This window comes from Sebastes umbrosus, chromosome 15 (assembly GCF_015220745.1).
Source record: "Sebastes umbrosus isolate fSebUmb1 chromosome 15, fSebUmb1.pri, whole genome shotgun sequence".
NCBI lineage: Eukaryota > Metazoa > Chordata > Actinopteri > Perciformes > Sebastidae > Sebastes > Sebastes umbrosus.
In genome coordinates, this window is record NC_051283.1 from 14,794,616 (window position 1) to 14,816,567 (window position 21,952).

Consider the following 21,952-nt stretch of genomic DNA (forward strand, 5'->3'; position numbering starts at 1 on the left):
TTTTTGTTTTTGTTCAGTGTTCACAGAAACAATCATTAAAGAGGACCTATTATGCTCATTTTCAGGTTCATACTTGTATTTTGGGTTTCTACTAGAACTAGTTTACATGTTTTAATGTTCAAAAAACAGAGATTATTAGAGATCGTCACAGGCAGGAATTCCACCTTTTTCTCTTTCCCAAAACAAACAGTGTTGCTTATTCCTTAAAACCCAAATGTAGGCCTACAATACACTGATTGATGGCTATCAAAGGCAATTAATTGTGTTTTGGATGTAAGTGGATAGAATGTCTGCTTATGCAGAATAAAAATGTATTTAATTTAATAGAAATTTATTTCCTGATCAGTTTCATGGACATGGCAGAAATAAGAAACAAATAACTCAAAGCCTATTTGTCCAGCAAATTTAATGATTTTTTGTGCATAGTTTTTTGCAATATTCTGCTGACATCCAGGTAAATGAATGTGTGAATACATAATGACCTTGGATTATAGCTAAACCAGATATAAATGATGCTATGCCACATCAGAGGGAGTTACTCTCCTCCACAGAAACACTGCTCCTGAACTGACTGAAACGCCTTGATTGAAGTCCCGCCTTTTCTTCAGTAACGTGGTGATGTCACCAAGTAACACATTTGCATAAATGCTAGTTTGGCATACCCCCAAACAAAGCTAGTTAGAGCGGAGCTGGAGCGGAGTCTGAAGAGTTTGGTTTGGTTGACCAATCACAACAGTGTGTGCCAGCTGACCAATCAGAGCAGACTGGACTTTTCAGGAGGGGGGACAGGAGTTCAAGCGGAGCGTTATGAGAAAAGTAAAGCGTTTTTTGACCAATAAAGCATGTCAACATGTTCTAGTACAAACCCAAAATACAAGCATGCACCTGAAAATAAGCATAATAGGTCCTCTTTAAAGTCTAAAGCCATGTTAGAAGCTCTGTAATGCTGCAGCATGCTAACATCAGCACGCTAATATGCTCACAATGACAATTTCAACATGTTGATGTTTCGCAGGTATAATGTTTACCTTGTTCACAATCTTAGTTTAGCATGCTAACATTTGCTAATTATCATCCAACACTAAATACAGTTGAGTCAGAATGGAATGTCATTTATGGAAGTTTTTGGTCATGTACCACAGTATTGGATAAATTAATACTTTGATCTGATGATGACGGTAGTGGAAATGTTAGGGATCACCAAAGTTCATTGTGAGGGGGACGTGACTGTGTGTGCAGAATTTTTTGGAAATCCATCCACCAGCTGTTGCTGAATTGTTCGTGGACTCTTCATACACCAAACACACACACAAAGTTAATAATGCCAGATCTCTGTCATGCAAGACTGTTGCTTGTCCACACTGTTTATAATAGTAGTGTGTATTTGTTTTGTGCACGTGTGTGCGTGTGTCTTTTGTTAGCTGCTGCCACGGTTCACCTCAGGTGAAAGCGCAGCAATCGTCATGTCCCAATGGTGGCGTGGGCTGGGGGTGAAAACTGAGTTGTGCTTTGGATCACATTGACATATCTGTCATAGGTCCAGCTGCTTTACCTGGCGAGGTGCTCCACTGTGTTTGTAGGAAGTGGATTGAGGGGATCTGTCTGAATTACATACATCAGCAGGGATGCAGGTGAGATACTTTATGGTGGCAATGTTTCTCTTATGTAGCCTATCATGCATGTATGTGAATGCTTTTAGGGAAAGTGAAAATGAAAATAATTTTCTGTGTGTTTTACGGAGGAAGGGACTCGCAGGTGTGTTTGCACTGAGAATGATTATTTGTGTGTTTAGCGGCGCCTCCAGCACATCTGTGGGAATGCTGTTATGTAGCTTGGGGTCTTGAAGACCCATCCATATTTAATGGTGTACAGACAATCCCATCCTGGCTGTTTATGCATCGTTTTATCCACCTGCTAGCGAGCTCATCTTTTATTCACCGCTTCCCACAATCTGTCATTAGCTAACTGAGGCCCATCTGCCTTCCTCCTTTGCACCCTCGCCTTCCTCTTTCCCACCACTTGTGATTTTTCGATTAAAGTTGGGTCTGACTCAAAGGGTCGGAGAGGGCGACAGACCAGAGATGGGAAAAAAGGGTGAAAAGTGCAACACAAATGCTAAAAGGAGAAAAGGATGAAGAGGTGGGATGTGGACTGGTGATACAAGCATTCATCTTTTTACTTAAAATACATCTGTTTCATATTCCCTTTATTGCTGTGTGTCTGTTCAATCCACTCTTTTCACATTGTTTAATGATGGCCCTGACCCAAATACAGCAACTATTCATCCCTGTCCACTCTTTTCATCTGTACACACACACACACACACACACACAGATGCTGTGTGAGCATACACACACGCACACACACGCATTCACTCTTCCATTCAAATGAGCACTTTATCCCAGTGAAAAGAGCCTCTTCACTCGTCCCTCGCCCCAGATTTCAGCACTAAAAAAACACACCATCGCTGTACAGGAGGTGTGAACTTCTCTCTCAGGTAAAATAAAAATCTGTCCCTTTCTCTGCTTTATTTCCACGCACATTAATGGAGATATGTTGAAAACTGCCAGCTGTGGAGAGCTGTTTTCATTCAGCCTTTACTGGGGCCTGATAGGCTGTCTGCTAATACACAAAAAAAGCTGAGCTGTGTGCTGAACCAAGGGCACATTATGTTTGAATGTGTGTGTGCTTCTGGTTATGTGTACGTCCGTATATATCAAGTGTCTACGCCAGTTTGCATATTATCAAATATGGATAAAGCTCTCCACATGAGGGCTTTACATTTATCTGTTCCACTCTGGTTGAGACGGCGGCGGCCACCGCTGCACATCCAAATGGCTGCATTTGCATTGGTGTAAAGCAGGAAGGGAGGGGAGGGGGGAAAGCTTGCAGGACATCTTGTGTGTTTGATAAATGAGTCTGAGCTGCTCCCCTGGGTGCTGTGGTACAAGTGGTGGTGGTGGTGGGAGGGGTGGCAGAACAATGCGCATGCCAGAAGTGGAAATTAATGTGGTTTCTTTTCTGAGAAGTGTAGGTCCGGCTATGCCCATCAAGTGAGGATACTGGAACGGCTGCTAAATTACCTCCTTTTGTTGCTCACCTGTCAGAGAGTAGTCTGGCATTTTCAAAGCAGCAGATAGGAGGATCATCACCGTGTAGAGCTCTGTGAAATAGTTGGCTTCCATTGTGCTGGATGTAGCAGTGATGTAAGGGTCCCCGTGGAAAAGTCTAGACTAAAATGCTCACTCATTTGTAGAAGGAGACAAAAGGCATTCCTCTGTTATGTGAACACCTGGCAGCATTTTACTCTTTAAACGCTGTTTGACAGCTGCAGATGATGTACCTTTCCATTCTGTTGTGTTTTTCAAGGATAACTATCCATGAATTGACATCACGAAATAAACCTGCAGCTTTTCTTTATTGCTGTCAGAGACTGCAAAAACATTTAACTATCTGGTAAGATGATAGCAGTAGGGCTCTGTCTCTGCATGGGTTTCTTGTCTGTGATGGGGCTCAGAGTGTTCAAAGCATTTGTTTGTCAGCTACCTAAACATAAAAAAAACAGAGAGAGAGAGAGAGCGAGAGAGAGACCGCTGGTTCCATCATACAAGCAGAAAAGACTGTAATTGCCTGGCCAATATTGGCCCATTTGTTATATCTCAGAATCAGGCGTCTGGCATTCAAAACCATTTACTGAACTACCGGTAACTTCATTTCTTTACATAGAGTGTAGAGAGAATTACAGAGAAATGTCACTTGATTTTTTCAGCTGCTGCAGTTTTCAGTGCAAAAGCTCTAAAAATTCACTGAACATGACCTGCTCAGCACCAAACAGTAGACAAAGTCAGCATTTAGCAGCTAAAGAGCCAGCTATGTCCCTCAGGAGTTAATACAGGCCAAACACAGGATTTGATTTAGATTTACCAGGTGGCCAAAACATAACACCAAATGAACCATAACTAACAGGCTCAAGTTTGCCAACAGTTATCGTGATGATATCATAGACTGTATATAAGAAGTTGACGTAGTCACCGTGACGTCACAGATTGGTTTGTGGACTGCCGTTTTGAAGCCTAGACTTCGGCATTTTGGCTGTCACCATCTTGGTTTCTTTGCAACCAGAAGTGACAGGAGAGGGTGGAGCTAAGGACAACCGAACGCTGAATAAGACATTTTTAGGCGACCAAAATGTTACAATTAAGTTTCATGAACTGAAAACACACTGTGAAAGAGTTAAAGTTGAAAGATAAAAACACAGACAACACCCAGACCGGACAACACAGTAGTATTGACCTGTCAATCACAAGGTAGCCACGCCTTAAAGCATACCATGCTTTATGGTCTATTTGACTCTAAATGGGACCATAATTTACTAAATGAACATCATGCTGTATTGAAGAAGACTTGAAACTAGCGATTGAGACCATAAACTCATGTTTATAATGTTACTGAGGTAATAAATCAAGTGAGAAGTAGGCTCATTTCTCATAGATTTCTATACAATCAGACCTCTTTTTGCAACCAGAGGAGTCGCCCCCTGCTGGCTATTAGAAAGAATGCAAGTTTAAGGCACTTCTACATTGGCTTCACTATATGATATGTAAATGTTGAAAAAAAATGCAGGTTTAAGTTGTAATCTTTTGGGGCTCCCTTTCTCAGGTACACCAATGGTTATATATTATTTGTCTGATCTGTGTTGGTTCTTTATCTTAACTATATGTTGTCCATGTTTTTGCTCTTCATAGTACCCCCCCTGTGAGGCAGAGAAGCCATGAGAGGGCTGTAGGGGTGGCGAAAAAAAATAATAAAGTGTGACACTTTTGGTCCTTTTCCAGACAAGCTTATGTAACATTTCTCAGTGTGGAACTGTACGTGAAATCTCCAAATGTTATATTTAAATTGTGCACATCTTGCATGTTTGTCAAATCCAGCGTGACCATGGCTTACCTTGTCAATCTGATGTCAATGAAGGGCCTCTAAATAGTAAGATGTGTATTTAATTACATTTGTCTTTATCAAATCATTATTAATCTTTATCTAATCAAGATAAAATTCAAAAGAAACTTTATTAATTCATATTTTCACCACCATTGTTTTTCAATTTATGATCAAATAAATGTTAAAATAATTAAATCACTCTCTCATCACCTGATTACATCCCCTTTTTGAGCCACACCATATGTAAATAGTGGAAATAACGATTTCTGCTATTATTTTTCCCTTACAGCAATTCCAAATGTGTTTTTTGACCTGAAAGACCTGTTTTTCAAGTATTTAATGTGTTACACAAATATTGACAAGGTGATTCAGAATTTAAAGGGTGCTCTTATAAAGAGTTTGTGTCACCAGGAACTTTCTAAATGAGACATTCAAAAGCTTATTTCGTCTCTGACCTTAATTGCTGCTGCAAGCCAAGTTTTTGTCACATTTTAATGCACTTAATCTTTACTCAGTGTCAGCCTCGGCTCCTGAGGCCCATCCACACAGATCTAATTGCACAACACGCACATAACGAATCACTGGAAACAACAGTGTCTGTGTAAAGAACACCCAAGGCTCTTAAAGGCTCGCACAGTAAGTACAGCCACCTCCGTCCTGGTGAAATAGCCCCATGGATCTTCATAAAGAGGCCACGGCTCCCTGCACCACAGCTGCTGACATCCATCCGAGTCTCACAGGTTCATCACAGGAAGACGTGTGTGTTTGTGAGAACGCGACATGTCTCACGTCCTTTTTCACTTTCACTTCCTGTATCTTTTCACAGGCCTTTTGATGTTGGTGTGGGTGCTGACTCCACGATGGGACAGGTTTGATGCACGAATCATGGGCCAGTCTAATTTCTGCAAATATTATTCTTTCCTGCAAATATATTAATATTATATTATATATTTGATATTGTATTTTTTCTTCATTCTGACTTTATTAAAACACATAATGCAGAATTGTTTTGAAGTGGTAGCCCATCCCTTTGTAACAAACTGAGTTTGCATATCTGACAAAATACAGTAATGAACATAAAGCGTTGGTTAGATCAAATAAGGAAATATTTTGTGTTGAAAATGTTTATATGGACATAAACAAATATACATTCCTTTTATTTGGCAAAATGTAATTCACAAGCAAAGAAATGTATATGTTGTTATCCTTCGTTGTAGGGGTGGAGGAAAAAAGTATAGCATCGTGATATTTTGTGTGGCAGTATCGTATCGATACATGGACGTCAAGTATCGATCTTTTATAGTATAAACTATTAACCTCTTAACAATCCGACGGCCGATATTCTGTCTATCAGAGGTTGTAGATATATCTTAATGTAGATATGAACCATATGAAACTAGAAAAATTAAGGAATGGATTGGTACCATCCATGTCATGTTAGCTTGTCGGGAGGAATGCTAAATAACGCTCCAAAGTTACGCTAAATTTTGGGGAAAAACTTGCATGGGTATTTTCAAAGGTGTCCCTTGACCTTTGACCTCAAGATATGTGAACGAAAACTCAGCGATGAACAGAGTGAAAACTGCATCTTATTAGATAAAACAGATGTTGACGTAGATGTAGTTTAAAGAAGGTAATAAATCGCAATATATCCTATCGCAATACTCGGCATGCCGCAAAATGTTTCAAATTGCAATAAGATTGTAATGTGACTTAAAGGCCCAGTGTGTAGGATCTGGCAGTATCTAGCGGTGAGGTTGATATTGCAACCAAATGAAGCCTCTCCCGTGTGCCAAGAGTATAGGATTGCTATGGTGGCGAAAATGCGAATGGCCCTATTTAGAGCCAGTTGTTGTGAGAGTAGAGTGCATAGCGTGTGTGTACATGGGAAGTGAGTGGTGAAGCAAGAGAGAGAGAGAGTGGCAATATTATGTATATTTCAAGCTGTTAAAGAGGTCCTAACAGAAGTCAGACCTGTACCTGGCTTTGTCTTTTCCTTTAGTATAGTTTACAGCTATACTATGTCCTGCAGTCTTCTGGGCAAACATTGAACACTTTTCACAGAGAAATTAGCCATACAATGAGTCTTTGACCTCCTGCCGTCCTCTGAAGACCTAAAGCAGAGAGATGTTGGCCTTCTTGTGCAATTGCTCAGCGGCCTACAGTTATGTAACTGAGAGAAGACGTATTAATCAACAACATGTTGTTTGTCAAAGTGTTTGACCTATGCCCCGAAGCTGCAGACATACCATATGACTGTTTTTTATTGAAAAGGTGCTGTGTACTTGACTGAGCTAAGTGCATCATGGGTTAAGAAAAGCATTACTGTGACAGAGTATAGGCGGTTATTAGCACTCAATGCCTGGAGGGCAAAGAGAGAGCTACTGAGGATGAGCTCAGGGTCTTCCATTATAACCTCTGTGGCTTAAATAACACCTACACTTATAATCAGGCTATGAGCTACAGTAGATACGTGGACACAAAAACACATGACACTGTGTCTGCATCCTCTCAGTCACATGAACTTCAGGATATCACTGTCACATGGTAGGGTTACTGCATAATTACGTTGGCTTCAATCACAGAAAAGGTTTTTTGTAACAAGTAAATCATATGTGGAGGTTATGGGTGTACAACAATATCAGTGATCAGTTGGGGCTTAAGAGAAGATGTTGAAGGCAGATGGCTCCCTCTGGTGTTGGCAGCTGAGAACATATCAATATTTATTTATTTATCATATAAAATAAGAGTGCAATGATCCCAAACTCACTATGAAACAATAAAACATTTTAGAATATAAAATTTTTTGGGGAAGTTAATCACTCACGCAGGCATTTTCACTTACTGTATCAACTCTATTTTTATTTATTACTATCTGTTAATTTCTGCTGCTCTTCATGTCATTGTAAAGCTCTTTGTCAATAGTTTCTGAAAAAGTGCTATATAAATAAAATAATCATTATTTAGCTTACTGAAGTAAAAGATCATTTAAGATAATGTTCTCCAAGTTTTTTTACACTGTATATGATTAAATGTACATAGTTACAATAATAAGTATTCCTAAAAATAGATGATAGTCAGATAGTTTGTTTAACACAATAAATTGTATTTGCAATCCTTAAAACAGGAACAAAAGAGCCAAGTGGCAAAGTGGAGCAAAAAAGTAATATTTTCTTTGTATTTTTCTACACCATTTTACTACTGTAAGCCACTATATACATAGTACATAGTATATGATAATATGTGGCAAATCCATCAATCCATGACTGTTATCCCTCTGAGATTCTGTATCAGGCACCTTTAGGAGCTACTAGTTGCTCAAAGTGCCACTGTTGTTTGGGGTGATGGGTGCAGGTGCGCAGGAAGAGGCCTGCAGTCTCTTCTCTTGGGCTGCTTTGTGGGAATGCTCCCTCCTTCACGACCTCCACGCATAACTGGGACTGCTGGTGGACGAGTTGACCGCTCAGCTGAAGCACAAAACAGACACACTGTGAGTTAGCCAAACACCCACTGTGACTATAGACTTCTATTCATACTGTATATATATATATATACCAAAAAAACTCTCTGCCTTGCCTTTATGAACTTCCACTGGAGTCTGCTGGCGGTCTGTCTGTGCTTGGGGCACGGAGACAAGATCACCCTCTCTCCCTTGGCGTCCAAACACAACGCCCCCGAGGGACCCCATCGCACTTCAAACTCAGAGTTTAGATCGCAGTGCTGCGATGACAAGAGAGACCATCTTTGCCACTGTGTGTTACCTGTCTGTCTTGGATTTTCACAACTGTCGCCATGGTTACCTGGCTGCCCGTCCCGCTGCACGGCACTACGTTCATGGCCCCGCCATGCACTCGTCCCTGCCCTCGGTGGTAGTCTGCGCAGCTGCCGGTGCCGACATTGTACAGCTTCAAACAGGCACAAATCGGTCATCGGTCATGTCCATCGATGAGTAGAATAAATCCTCTATGTGTGTGTGTTTGTGTGTGTGTTACCTCGCCTGACAGTGCAGGTCTGTCCTGTGGGATGTAAAGTTGTGGATAAACTGTAGTCAGGTACCAGTGGAAGTTCCTACAGCCCAGACTCCTCTTCAGCCGCAGACGTTCTGTGATGTTAGGGCTCTCAGACTACACAGAGGAAACAAAGAAATATGTCCTCACTGTCCGTTATGTCCTTAAATATTTGGTACACACCAAACAATCTCTTGACCACACCAAGTCATACACACCTGCCTGATGAAATGAGCGAGCGTGTCTCTCCTGTAGAAGATCTTCCTGTACGCGTCCATCCAGGTGTCTGCGATCCGGATCTTGTTCCTCTGAAGCATCTCCTGGTCTGGGAAGCTGTAAGGCAGGTGGTGGTGGTCTAGGTGGGCCACACGGGAGCAAGGAACCACCTCCATGGAACCCCCGCATGACCAAACCTAGGATACAGCAAAAACAGGTTTATAACACTGTAATGTTGGTGTTTGTGTGCCTTTTACTGAAAAGCAGCAGCAGAGCATGACAAGTTATATTTCGCATGTTGGTGCACAAATGATCTTTTTATTAGTTTTACAAGCTGCATGTGGATTTTTATTTATATGCTACAATTCCAAAATATGAATTATAATGGTCATTATAGGAAAACAAGTGGTCAAGCAACATTTTCTTCTCATACTTGTGCATTTGCCAGACATTCCCAGACCATTATTCAACCTGAGCTGTCCATTTGCAAAAGGCATCATGTCCAGGCACAACATTCCTGAGGCCCTGCCAGAAGGCAACTGAATCAGCCAAAGCATCGCTAAAAAAAAAGCTCACATGACTTCAGGTGAATTGGAGGATTTGAATGGAAAGTTGATAATTTTTTTTTGTTTTTGCTTTACCCTGATTGACAGCTCAATTTGTTCCACTCCCCACAGCAGCATCCCAGGGTCGTAGGCTCCCACACTCTGGAAGAAATGTCTGTCGATGGCCACAACTCCGCCGCCTAACGCTGGGCTCCTGTCGTAGACAGAATCAGCATATCTTTACTGGACAGGAAGAAAGGTTATATATTTTTATGAGCTATTAACACTTAAAGGAACAGTGTGTAACATTTCAGCGGATCTATCAGTAGAAATGGAATATAATATTCATAACTCTGTTAAGTGCATAATCACTTGAAAATAAGAATCGTTGTGTTTTCGTTAGCTTAGAATGAGCCCTTCATATCTACATATGGAGCGGGTCCTCTTCACGGAGTCCACCATGTTGCTCCGCCATGTTTCTACAGTAGCCCAGAATGGACAAACCAAACACTGGCTCTAGAGAGAACGTTTTTACGTAACCTGAAGGCCACCGTAGTTCTCCGACACACTTGTGAAACGTGAGCCATAGTGTTCAAAACCGGGTTGTGTCTACAGTCTAGGTAACCCGCAAATTGCAAAAACTGTCACGAGACTCGTTGCCTGGCAACGTATCCTAAACTTAACTATTCAAGGTTAATGCCTAACCTTAACCATGTGAGTTTCGCAATTTGCCTTCTAGACACGACCGCAACACTGTGGTACCACCAGCCGCCGTCTGACTTCCGCTGCTCCTAAAGTAGTGTTATTTTGGTAAGGATGGCCTCTGAGCGAGGAGAATAACGTTACCATGGTTTTGGACTCGGCAGCTCGCGTTACAGCAGTCTTGCAATCTGCAACCTCACCAATAGATGTCACCAAATCTTACACACTGTACCTTGAAAGCAAAGAGGGATTTTTACCTACCTTTACTGACAGTCCAAAAGAGGTTGAACTGCAGTGTTTCACAAAGAAATTGTAAAGATAAGAGAAACAATTTTTATCTTTTCTAACTTGTTTATCATCTCATGACCCCTCCTGTCTTTCTTGCGACCCCTTAAGGGGTCACAACCCTCATGATGGGAAACATTGGCCTATAGAGGAAAGAAATGAAATGGTGTGTCTCCAAGTTCACACATCTGTACCCATAAACAGAAAAAAGATAAACTTGATCAGTGCTTCACTCAACATTACGTCAAGTAAAACTATATTTTAGGCATATACTGGTTTTATACTGTATATGTGTCTTTCTTTCACTGTATTGTGTTTAATTGCACTGCTACATCTGGTACTACTTCATCCTCAATTTCTCTTATATGTGTATGTGGTTAGCTTTAGTGTCTGTACTTTTATTGTATGTCTGACTCTGTATTGTATTTTATGTTCAAGACCCCTGGAAGGCCAGAGGCGCATCCATGTGCTTCTAATGGGGATCCTTAAATAAACAACAAACTGGTGTCATGAAGTACAACTACATCATGTTGCTGTAAACTCACTGCACAGGTTGAACAGCTGAGTTTGGGTCCTTGTCTTGCAGCTGAGGGTTAGATTCCCAGTGGAAGTCGAGTCTCCAGTCGAACACTCCCCTGACTGGCCACTGGGTGGCATTGTACTGAAAGGTCTGCCAGTCTATCACATCCATGATGGGGGACACCACTCTAGTCCTGCACAGAGACCAACAATCAATTGTATATTCAAATATGTCTCTGTTTTTCATTGACATTTATCAAGTAGAGTGATTCAAATTGAGGTTAATGTTGTGAATGAGAAGTAGATGCCTGTCTGTCAAAGATTTTGATGATTTATAATTCCTAACCAGCCCTCGTCGGTTACATTTTCACTTGTTATTCCGAGTGTGTGTGCAGTGAGATTGGTGCTGAGAAAAAGAAAAATGTTTCCTCATCAGTGTGTGTCTGTGTTTGAATGTGTTTCAGGCTTGTATCACATTATTAAGTTTTAAGGACAGACACACTTTGTTGGGGTCTGTTCTGGTTCACATATGCTATTTGAAATATCTCTCCCAAGAGGCCATGTGTGGTGTGATGCTCAGAGGAAATGGAATGAAGAGATTAAAAGAGAGCGAGAAATGGGAGAAGGGTCAAACATGTGGCTGAGAGAGTTGAGCTTTTGCAGATTCCAGGTCTGAGAGTTCAGCCTAATTACCTAGTCTAATTAGAGGCACGCTGCAGGCAGCCTGAGACACAGGTCTGGAGCCAGATCATGAGAGCTGAAGCTTTGGATACACACACAGCACATGTATCCCAATGCCTTGCTAATGAGTCGGGACAACTGATAACTCTGAACCCTCGGTCTTCTCACTTCTCTCAAGTGGTTCTGTCAAACAGCAGTAGAGAAACAAGCAGACCGGCAGAGTTTGGGCACAGCTGCTATGGGTTGGGTTACATTATAGAGGAAATGTGCATTGGAATAACAAAGAATTTGGCACTGCTGTTTCATCATTATTTGTACATAATTAGGATAAATAGTACCTGTCCTGGGCAATTCTCTCCAGCAGTGGCTCCAGCCAGCCCTTCTGGCATTCACAGTGGGAGTCCATGAACACCATCACCTCCCCTGCAGCTCTGGCAGCACCCAGAGAGCGGCACCCTCCAACACCCAGGCGCCTGGTGCTGCGTATCAAACGCACCCCTTCCAGATGAGACACGTACTCACTTAGCACGCTCTTCAGGTGGCCTAAAAGAAGTAAACAGAGACATTGGCATGTGGTCAGCAAAGGATGGATGGATGGATGGATGGATGGATGGATGGATGGATGGGTGGGTGGGTGGATGGATGGATGGATGGATGGATGGATGGATGGATGGATGGATGGATGGAGGATGGATGGGTGGGTGGGTGGGTGGATGGATGGATGGATGGATGGGTGGGTGGGTGGATGGATGGATTTGATGAATTGATGGATGGATGGATGGATGGATGGATGGATGGATGGATGGATGGATGGATGGATGGATGGGTGGGTGGGTGGATGGATGGATGGGTGGATGGATGGATGGAGGATGGATGGATGGATGGATGGATGGATGGATGGATGGAGGATGGATGGATGGATGGATAGATTGATGGATGGACGGATGGATTGATGGATGGATGGATGGATGGATGGATTGATGGATTGATGGATGGATGGATGGATGGATGGATGGATGGATGGATGGATGGATGGATGGATGGATTGATGGATTGATGGATGTGAACAGATAGAGCAACTCACTGTGCTGGCTCAGGTCGTCCACCAGCAGAACCTCCTGCAGATACTGTTTGGGTACGGTATCCAGCACGCTGTGCACGGTGCGCAGGAGCGTGGACCAAGCCTCGTCATGGAAACAGATAACAACACTGGCGGACGGCAGCGACTCGCTGTACTGCTCCACCAAACACCTGTTCAGTTGGGAAACAAATTCACACCGTCAAAAGCAACAACTTCATTAAACTCTGGAATGCAACCTCCTATAGAGATACAATCATCTAACTCTGTATCCACTTTTAAAAAACTTTTGAAAACACATTTCTTTAGGATAGCATTCCTATGAGTAGAAGGGTATACATATATGTATATATATATACAACTGTTTCTGGACGCATGTGTACATTTATACACATTTATGTATACATATATATACTGTATATTTCTTTTATCAACTTGTCCTATCATTTTACCACTTCTATTATTATTGATATTTTCTGTGATGTTCTGTTTTAGCATTTGCCATATTTGTTATACTCTATCTGCTTTTATTGTCTGATGTTCTGCTTTAACAGTTACCATATCTTTAACTTTATTCATCTGCTTTTATTGTGTTGTGAAGCACTTTGTAACATCTGTTTTGAGAAGTGCTATATAAATAAATGTATTATTATTATTATTATTATTATTATTAACATTGAACTATGCAATCCACTGTTTGTAATTACAACAGTCTATAAACCAACTTTAAAGTAGATGAGCTTACAGACAAACCCATCAAATACACTTTAGAGAAAACAACCTCAACATTCAAAAACAAAACAAAACCAGGAAAAGAAATAATAATAATAATAATGACAAAAAAGAAAGTAAAGTTAAAAAAAAAAAAAAAAAAAGCAAACAAAAAAAAACAAAAACGCGTTTTTGCAGATTTTCGGTGCGTGAGCTTTTGGACACTCACTCCGGATTGCGCGCCTCGGGCAGACTCCGATGCAGTGAGATCCTGTCGCTGACCACCTCGTTGAAGCCGTACTTCTCTAATGCAGAAAACTCCACATCCCTCTCCATACCTTCCAGGTGTAGCCGCACTGCTCTGCCCATCTCACCGTGCGTCGGAGGCGCAATAATCTTATTGGCTCCAGGCAGAAGCACCTTGTAGTTATTCTTCTTCTTCTGCTGAGGTGGCGGCGGGCTCTTGGTGTCCTGCGCTGACGGCACAAATAAAAGCTGGTCTTCTTGCAGAGTATTCAGCGGAGCGAGGTCGACACCGAGCTCTAACGCGGGGTCCCGGGAGTCCACGATGACCTCCAGGTCCGGTGCGCTGGGAATCCGCTGGAGAGGTCGGCGTGGAGGTCCAGGCTGACTTTGGTTCCGTTGGTGGTCCCGGTTATTAAAGAGGTCCGAGAGAGCCAGAGTGACCAGGGCAAAGCTGAGGAGCAGCAGCCAGAGGCAGAGCAGCTTCCTCCGGACAGCAGCTCCTCCTCTGCCCCACAGCCTCATGATGATGATGAAGAGTGCAGAGGAGACAAGTTGATCTGTCTTCTTGACTTCCCCATGTTTTTTTTTTTAGATTCAACTTTTTGAAGTCGATTACATTTCACCAATAAAGTGATGAGAAGAAGGATTATCTAAAAAGTAGAAAAAGAAATAAGTCGCCCATCAGTTTTGTGGAGTGCAGCTCTGCATCCATGGAGTACCAGAGGACACGACTGACAGACAAAAGCAGGTTCAAGACAAACCCCTCAACTTCGTCTTCTTCTTCTTCTCATGGTGGAGGTGCGCACACTCTGCCTCTTCATCCAGCTCATCCCGCGGTCCTAAAGCCAGTTTGAGCTCACAAATAATGCCTTGAAGATGCACCTGATGCATCCACCTGTTGCTACACCTGCTGAGTTGATCCTCATCAAAGCAATCTCTATATAAAGTCAGCTGATAACAGGGATTTAAACACCTTTTGATCAGAATCAGAATCGTGTTTATTGACAGGTGTAAGAGGTATACACTAGGAATTTGCTTTGGTTTTGTTGGTGCAAGTCAAACAGTATAATAACAAAATAATAGATAAAAACTTTAGAATAAAATAAGAATAAAACAAATTGAATTTCTACCAATATACAATATACAAAATAAGCTATCAAACAAACACTAATGGAAAAAAAATAACTAAAATTCCAGTTCCAACACACATTCAAACAGTCAGTTTTATAGTGTTTTGCATAAATCTATTTAGGGATTTGAATGCATATGGGACTCAGTAGTTATGGTTTTATTATAGGCTGTCATATAGGGTGCCAAATCCTGTCATGACTTGTACAGGATACTAAAAAACTCAGAATGTCAAAACTCGGTTTGTTTAATAAGCAGCCCACATTGCAGTGGAATGAGACAGTGTTTTTATGTTTCCTCCAGTTGTGTGAGAGAGAGACAGAGAGAGAGAGAGAGAGAAAGAGAGAGAGAGAGAGAGAGAGAGATTCGGCTCGGTTCAGGCGTCTCCCCGGTGCGTCACACATCAAAGATGCGCTCTCCGGCCAGCTGGCGGCGAGCCTCGCAGTCCCATGACCGTCTGTCAGTGCCGGGAAGCGGGAAGCGGGGCGGACGGAGCTTCGATCTCTCCGGTCGGTTCTCTGAGAAGATCTTGGCAGAGCAGGCAGCTGTTTTTAACTGAGCGCAGACAAAGACCTCAGTCCACCTCTGTTTGAGTTTTCTTTTCTTTTTTTTTTGACAAGTGGAAAATTGTTTTTTTTTCCTAAGTTAACACACGCAAGTGGCACCAGAATCATATTATGAAAAGTTTAAAGGAACAGTGTGTTGTTGCATTTCAATGGAGCAGAAATGTAATATAATATTCATTCGTATGTTTTCATTAGAGTGTAATCACCTGAAACTAAGAATCGTGTGTTTTCTTTACCTTAAAATGATCATGGATGTATTAAAAGAACAGGATACAGCGTTTGGAGGCGGGGCCCCGGTCATTCCTATGAGAGTTGCTCATTGGCGCATGAAGCCTAAATGGCTCGACTTCCGTCTGGAAAAGTACCCGTATCTTGGCGGATCTTGGGCAACTGGGACATGCACAGTAGCGTCAGCACGGTCACGGCTTGCGCTCCAGCCTCGGTCTGGGTCTAACTCACATGAACGGAGGAAGGGAAATAACTCTGGATTCAGCTATTAGTGCATTTTACAACTATAAAAACTTAATTTTTTAAATAAGGGCTATTAGAGTTTTCGTACTGGGAAGTTGGATCACCTCAAAAAAATGTATCTGCTGAGTTACAGATGTCTCTTTCCCAATGTATGTCTATGGGAAAAAGTATTTTTGGGCCCAACGGCATCACGTGACGGACACGGAAGTTGCAGTACCGCCGTTTGGCCACTACGAAAGTCCGGATCGTTGACCGGCGCACTTCCTGGGGGCTTGAAAGTTAGCCACCATGTTGCTCCGCCATGCTTTAGAGAGAGCCTTTCACGTTTTTTAGGCTTCGTCCGATTTCACATACTATGCAATACATACTCAACAGGGGTACTATCGTTCAACATACTTTTGTGTGACTTAACAGTAGTATGTCTCTTTTCAGACGCAGTTATTTACGTTGTAAACTTCCTGAGAGTCCCCTTGCCGGTTGGTTGGAGACGTGTAACCATGGTAACCCGTGCCAACCTCATGTGACCAAAAAGACAATTTGTGAAAATGAGAGTCTGAATTAATTTAAAAGATATATTAGATTACACCTAGAGAAATGAAATCTTATACTTACAGTTAAATTGAAGTGTTATTGATGTTACAGAGCTTTATGAATGTTGTCCTCACTACTTACTTGCTTTGTGGGATATTTTTGCTGCCGTAGTGTCCAACGTTGCATACTGTAATATTTCACTGGAATTAGTATGCAATTTGCATACTATTGGTTTCATACTATTGGTTTCATACTAAGGTTTCGGACATAATAATATATCTGACATACTGTTTTAGTGTATTAAATAGCATAGGGAATTTCGGACGCAATCCAAATTTTACATATTGGCAAAACGGTGGTACTACAACTTCCATGTCCATCACGTGATGCCATTGGGCCCAAAAATACTTTTTTCCCATAAACTAACATGGCAAAGAGACCTGTAAATCAAAGGATACTTTTTTTAGATCAACTTTTTATTTAAATCATTAGGTCCTTAAAGTTGTAAAATGCACTAATAGCCGAATCCAGAGTTATTTCCTTCCTGTGACTGAGCCCCAGACCGCGGCTGGAGCTAGGGATGGAACGAGGGCTGGAGCGAGGGCTGGGAGGCGGGGTTAAAGGAAACGCTACTGCGCCTGCTTTATGGGCCCAATGGATGCAGAAGATCGCCGGTTGATCCGGGTACTTTATAACTTGGCAGTCGAGCCATTTTGGCTTCATGCGTTACTGAGCCACTTTCATTTATGGACGGGGCATTGCCTCCAACATTGTATCCACAGTTCTCTTTATACATCCATAAGTCCACCATGTTGCTCCGCCATGTTTGGACAAGCTAAACACTGGCTATAGCGAGACCCTTTCATGTTTTTACATTGCCTGAAGGCCACTGTACACGCTTGCTCCTAACGTGTTATTATGGTAACGGTGACCTCTGAGCGAGGCGAACGGTGTTACCACGGTTTTGCACTAGTTACCACAGTCTTGGAAAGGGAGGCGTGAGCGGAGGGGTTCTCAGTTGGTTGCAATCTGCAACCTCACCACTAGATGCTACCAAACCCTACACACTGGCCCTTTAAGGGCAAATGCCATGTAAGGACAAAAGTCATGTAAGGACAAAAGTCATGTAAGGATTTCAATGGAAAAGGTCTAATCATTTCCTGGTGCATTTTCCAAATGACCTCAGGGAGATATTTTCTTTATGGTTATGGCCAACATAAGGTCAGACTGTACCCTTTTTTTCTTCACTGCATCAGTAGAAATGAAGACCATCTGTGTTATTCTGCTTCACAAGCTCTGTTATGGAGCAGTGAAAGGCCATACAACTTGGCAGTGCAGCATAGGAGCTTTAAAACCAGTTGCAGTCAGAGACCAGTTCATCCTGGTGGTGGTCTGTCTGTGTGAGTGAGTGGGTGGGATTAGCAGGTCTTCCTTCCATTATACACAAAGACACCTCAGGATGACAGGGCAGAATGGCTTCTTCTGATCATGATTACAGTACACAGAGGAGGGAGGGGGACACCTGGAGAGATGGACTGAGAAGTTGAAAGAGCAAAGGAGCTTCAGAGCAACAAAGATGAGGGTGTTGCAAAGACGGTGGAAATGAAAGAGGACACGAAAGATCACAGAGACAGAAGTGACTATGCCTTCTGTCTCCTTGTGGGAATACATTTATAAGCCTCAAGATTGAAAAGGCAGAAAGTCTTCATGTATTTCCAGTGCTGCACAGTGAACACTCCCATATGTTCCGTCCTGCAGCCAAAACACACACTCAATTGAAGTTTCCACTGCCAGCACATTTGCACACACACACACACACACACACACACACACACACACACATAACCACCAGAAGAACATGGACACACACATTTATGGACACGCGCACACACTGAAGGTCCAGTCCAGTCCACATGCTCAGGAATGTGCCTGCATACCAGCATCCGACTAGGAGCCAGAGCTGTAAATGAGAAGGCACGACAAGTACTCGCAGGCATCCTCACGCACACACACACACACACAGAAACAAAGAAAGAGAGAGAGAGAGAGACAATAACAGTCTGTGTTGTTGTTCATTCATATTTATTTTTATAGTTTTACAACCAGTGATGTCTGGAGCCTTCTGTCTGTGCTGCTGACAAAGACGAGACACAGAGAGCTTCTACTTTTATAATTTTGAGTTATTCGAGACAAAACTATTAGTTGATTAATCTAAAAGTCCATCAACAGAAAAGCACCCGGTTAGACTGTTGTCAGGCTATTAAATCAGTCGCTATAGGCACCATGTGGGTCAATAGGGGCCTACTACGCCCAATAATAGGTTTTTATCATCTATTCACATGCTAGATTTTCCCTAAACTAAATCAAGTGTTTTGTTGCCTAAACCTAAAGAAGCAAATGTTGTTTGTGTTCAAAACGTAAACTGTGAATATTTACTGGGGTTTTTTGCATTATTCTATGATTATAAACTCAATATCTTTTAGTTTTCAACAAATCAAGACACTTGGAGACATTACATTGGACTCTGGGAAACTGTGATGCAATATTTCTGACGTATTATAAACTAGAAGATTGATCAATAAATTGAGAAAATCCTCAGAAAATGAATTGTTATTAAAAAATTATAGTCACAGCCATATACAGTATATTTATATATATATATATATATATATATATATAAATATGTTATAATACTGTTTAAAGTATTTTTGTCTTGTAATGATTTGTTAATTTTATTTTGTTGAATGATATATAAAAGTAATATTCAATAACTTGTAACTGAGTTTTGTGTGTGTCTGTGTGTGTGTGTGTCTGTGTGTGTGTGTGTGTGTGTGTGTGTGTTTGTGTGTGTGCTAGGAGGAGCAGCGGAGTGGTGCTGCCCTCTACTGGAGGATGAGCAGCATTGATTTTTTTTTTTACATTTTCTTTTTTTTTTTTCATTTCGTGTTTATTTGACAAAAATAATCTTAACTCAAGGTCCACTTACTTAGATTTTCTTCCGGTACTTTCAATCACATCTCGTGGCCTTCATCAGTTGATTTGCTCGGTTGTCATGGAGATGGATGGAATCAACGAATTATTTGATGTTCTGTCTCAGACACTCATTCATGTTTATTCTCAGTATAACATCACTGATGATAAACACGTGATCACACATGAAAACTATTAAGTGAGTTGTGTGTTTTGTTTTGTTACCATCTGACTGACTTTATTAATGAAACACTGACGTCACTGAAATGCCAACAAAAGTCTATCAGAAAACAACTCTTTTAATGGATTTGATTCCCAAACAGCTGGACTTTAAATAATCATTTAAATTGTAATTATCTTATGTAATTATGAAGCACGTAAATCATCATGATCACCTTATATTTTAAATAAGTGTAGCTTTTTCTCGGTGAATGTGAAAAAGTCTTGTATGAATTTCAGACACTGTCACTGCATTATTATTATTATTTCTTTTTCATTCTTGACACCAGTCAGTAGGCCAAGGACATTATTATTTATTCTACACTGTGTACTAAATTGCTACCTGCTGTTTCAAAGTAAACATCCTCTCTTTTGTTTCTCATTGGATTCAAAACTGTAAATCAATAACAGATAATTGAATTTCAATTTCAACTTAAATTAGTTACTTGTAAATTAAATCTAGTCATAAGTTTTTCCAGAAAATTCCACACAATAGATTCCTTTTCTTCTTCAGATCACAAATGTTTCTCTCTGTGTTGCAGGATTGATAAAAAAAAAACCTTTTTCTCCTTGACTTTTTGAACAGAAATGTAATAGTGAGTCTGCAGTTTGTTTGGGAGACCTTTGCTGCAGTTTCCAAACTCTCGTTGTGACAGCATGAAGACCCGCTGGAGTAACAACATCAATCACATGTTGGACTGTGTTATAAAAACGAACACAACTTGGCAGCTAAATCATCCGCTTTTCCTTCTGCTTTTATGGAGGGCATGCAGATGTGTTGCAACAGCGCGCTCGGACCTCACGCATCTCACGCAGCAGTGTGAGTCTCACCGTGACACAGCTGGATCAAATAATGCGGTCATGTGCTCATCAGTCACACATTCAAGGTTATCTATCAGACGTTCGAGATAGAAACAAAATCAAAATGCATCTAAATAATACAATTATGTAATTGCATTATAGGCTAAATTTAATAGGCTAATAATTCACGTTGCATCCCATGTTTGTTTCTCTTTTATCTAACAGCTTTTATCCATTCAGGCAAAAATAGGGTCAAAATAAGTGGAATTTTCTTGAAATTATAACAAAATGTATTTCTATAAATACTTGTTAAAGAGGACGGTCTGCAGGACAGATAATAATACACTATACTCATTTTTAACAGTCTCTTCTGCACTATATTCACTTTTTTTAACAGTCCTATTTCACAGTTGTTACCCTGCACTATATTCAATTTTAACAGTTTTCTTCATCTCCTTGTATTTTTATATATCTGGTATATTTTTTTTGTACTTTATACTTTGCACTACTAACTCTTTTACTGCATTTTTACTAACATGTTTTGGAACTGTGATGCTGGAAACTTGAATTTCCCAAGGGATCAATAAAGTTACTATCTATCTATCTATCTATCTAGAATGAGACAGGCTGTTTTATCTTCTTTCTTTTTTTTTTAAATCAGAAATACATAGTCTGCAATAGCATTCAAATTCCCTAAGCAAAAATCATACTATCAGCAGTCAGCAATCACCATGCAATCAAAAACATTTTTGACCAAAAAACACAAAACAGAAAAGAAAACTCTTGATCAAACCAGAAAATTAAATACAAATTTGTGAGGGACTAGGAAAAAAAATAATATATTTCATGAGTTACACTATTACTTTATGCGCTTTTCTCCATTTAACTATCTTATTATCTATATATCTATCTATACAATGAATCAATATTTATTTTTGGTTTCAGGATCAAATCCTGTAAGATGAAGACAAAAATAAGCTCTCAAAAATAAAAAAAAAATATGGTCAATCACCAAGTAACCTTTCCTAAGATACATTATACAATCATTATTATTCAAAATAGGCAAATAATAAACCATAGACATTAGTAATAACTTTAGATTACCGAATAAATTAAAGCTCCTTCGAATAGTCTTAATAGTCTTCATCATATCTCACCATGCAGGGCAAAGGGCGAGGAGTCGTGCGCAAAGATTGTGTCTTTGAGCATCTCGTCTCTCATGAGTTTCCTGCGTCCAGGAGACTTAATGAGGGATGAGATGCGTCCTGTTAGGAAACATCACATGTTTGTGCGCTCAGCGACCAACAGATTAAATTGCTGGACATCAGGACAGACAGG

At 40.9% G+C, this 21,952-nt stretch overlaps 1 protein-coding gene across 1 annotated transcript; it reads right to left on the bottom strand.

Annotated features, from left to right (window-relative positions):
* Positions 1 to 8,020: 8,020 nt before the first annotated feature.
* Positions 8,021 to 14,651, bottom strand: LOC119502681 (polypeptide N-acetylgalactosaminyltransferase 15-like). Its single transcript, XM_037793756.1, has 10 exons — positions 13,912 to 14,651; positions 12,978 to 13,144; positions 12,232 to 12,436; positions 11,239 to 11,406; positions 9,803 to 9,920; positions 9,164 to 9,358; positions 8,931 to 9,062; positions 8,739 to 8,843; positions 8,515 to 8,658; positions 8,021 to 8,405 (listed from the first exon to the last, which is right to left on the bottom strand). Exons 1-10 carry the CDS (start codon positions 14,448 to 14,450, stop codon positions 8,229 to 8,231), a joined length of 1,950 nt encoding a protein of 649 aa, XP_037649684.1. The 5' UTR covers positions 14,451 to 14,651; the 3' UTR covers positions 8,021 to 8,228.
* Positions 14,652 to 21,952: the final 7,301 nt, after the last annotated feature.

Bases quoted from the DNA above. Each gene is read 5' to 3' on its own strand.
- LOC119502681 (XM_037793756.1), bottom strand. From the start codon at position 14,450: ATGAGGCTGTGGGGCAGAGGAGGAGCTGCTGTCCGGAGGAAGCTGCTC. The intron at 11,407-12,231 runs GTACTATTTATC...GTCTCTGTGCAG, and splicing joins GAGAGAATTGCCCAGGACAG to GACTAGAGTGGTGTCCCCCA. The intron at 9,359-9,802 runs GTAAAGCAAAAA...GCTGTATCCTAG, and splicing joins AAATTGAGCTGTCAATCAGG to GTTTGGTCATGCGGGGGTTC.